We start from the raw sequence: 1,583 nt of genomic DNA on the forward strand, positions 1-1,583 counted from the left end.
GCCTGGCTCCTCGCTGCCTCTGGCTCCTGGGCCTCGTCCTTCTGATGGACACGTCTGCCCGGCCTGCCAACCACTCGTCTGCCCGGGACAGAGGCGGCCACAGGGAGGACAACGAGATCCTGCCCCCCGACCACCTGAACGGGGTGAAGCTGGAGATGGACGGGCACCTCAACAAGGACTTCCACCAGGAGGTCTTCCTGGGGAAGGACACGGACGGGTTCGAGGAGGACGCGGAGCCTCGGAAGAGCAGGAGGAAGCTGATGGTCATCTTCTCCAAGTAGGTGCCCGTGGGCGGGGCGCCTTGGGGCGGGGCACCGGCGGCCCTGCTGGTCCTTCCTGACTGCGCGGCGAGGGAGGGGACGTGCTGTGGAGGAAGGCGCCGTGACTGCTCCTGGTTGACAGCTCGGAGAGTTTGCAGGGTCACAGGGGTCGAGCTGAGGATGTGAGCCTGAGCAGCAGGCCCGGCCAGGAGGGGCGAGAGGCCAGAGCGAGAGGCCTGACAGCTGGGAGGGCTGTGGGATGGCCTGGAGCAGGGCCCACCCCACGCGCTCCGTGCACCCCATGCGCCCTGTGCGTGGTGGGGAAAGGTCATGGGAGAGGTCACAGCAGGTCGCAGTCCAGTTAGATGAGGCCTCAGCGACCGGGGGGTGTGGGGAAGGCTTCAGTTTCTGCAGGTGCACAGAGCTGATGGCGAGTGGGCGTGGGAGCTGGTGCTGGGCACGTGTGCCTGGAAACTCCTGTGATAGGGAGTGAGAGGCCTGGCGCTCACCATGCCCTCCACATGCAGGCGGACCAGGCGCAGGGGGTGGCAAGGGTGGAGACGATGGAGGGCATGGGGCCCCGGCCTGCAGACACAGGAGGGGCCGGGCTGGGCCTGCTGAAGGCGGTGGGCAGGTTTGGCTCATTACTGGGAGACTGATGGGGCCCCAGCAGCTGCAGGAGGGTTGGACGCCGCCTGCAGTCCCTGCAGGAGAGGGGGCTGAGGCAGCAGGAGCCGGGCCATCCGTGCGCTGCCCTGGGCATCGAGGGGAAGATTGGGCACTCGGTGCAACGCTGGGGGAGGGCCATGGCCAGACCAGGGCCTTCGAGGTCCAGCGCTCAAGAGGAAGGGGGGGCCAGAGAGGAGCCGGGGCTGACGGGACAGCAGTCACCCCAGTGAGCCTTGCCCGACGGCCCCCTCAGGGATGCGAAGAACAGGCTGACTCAGTTCACTGGACCAGGCGCTCCAGGTCATCTGTCCCTGCCTCGGCCGCAGTGCTGTCTCCAGGGAGCTGGTCTCTCCTGCAGGAGAGGGTGCTGCTGTCCGGGGTGGCTGCCTGTGGGGGTGCGTGTGCGCACTGCCCTGTGTGTGTGTGTGTGTGTGTGTATGTGTCCGCGTGCAGCCGCGCACACGTGTCACCAGCTGGTGCATCGGCACCTGTCCTCCACCTGCTCTGGCGTCTCACCTCCAGTCCTGTGCCCGGGACTCTGGTCCATCCCAGGGTCTGTGTCTGTGGAGCTGGGTGTGAGTCGACCGTCGAGCAGCACGTGGGGAGCCCACTCGCCTGCCCGGGCCCGAGCCTGCTGGGGGTGACGCAGAGCTG

At 67.6% G+C, this 1,583-nt stretch overlaps 1 protein-coding gene across 1 annotated transcript in view; it reads left to right on the forward strand.

Moving 5' to 3' along the window:
* Positions 1-5: 5 nt before the first annotated feature.
* Positions 6-1,583, forward strand: part of SDF4 (stromal cell derived factor 4) — a gene marked incomplete at its 5' end in the record, with an annotated part of 10,149 nt that continues 8,571 nt past the window's right edge. The window contains one exon of the mRNA XM_014543781.1: positions 6-279. Coding sequence (XP_014399267.1) covers positions 6-279 — 274 coding nt within the window. The remainder of the gene's footprint in view (positions 280-1,583) is intronic.

The sequence above is a fragment of the Myotis brandtii genome, unplaced genomic scaffold, assembly GCF_000412655.1.
Source record: "Myotis brandtii unplaced genomic scaffold, ASM41265v1 scaffold334, whole genome shotgun sequence".
NCBI classification, from domain to species: domain Eukaryota; kingdom Metazoa; phylum Chordata; class Mammalia; order Chiroptera; family Vespertilionidae; genus Myotis; species Myotis brandtii.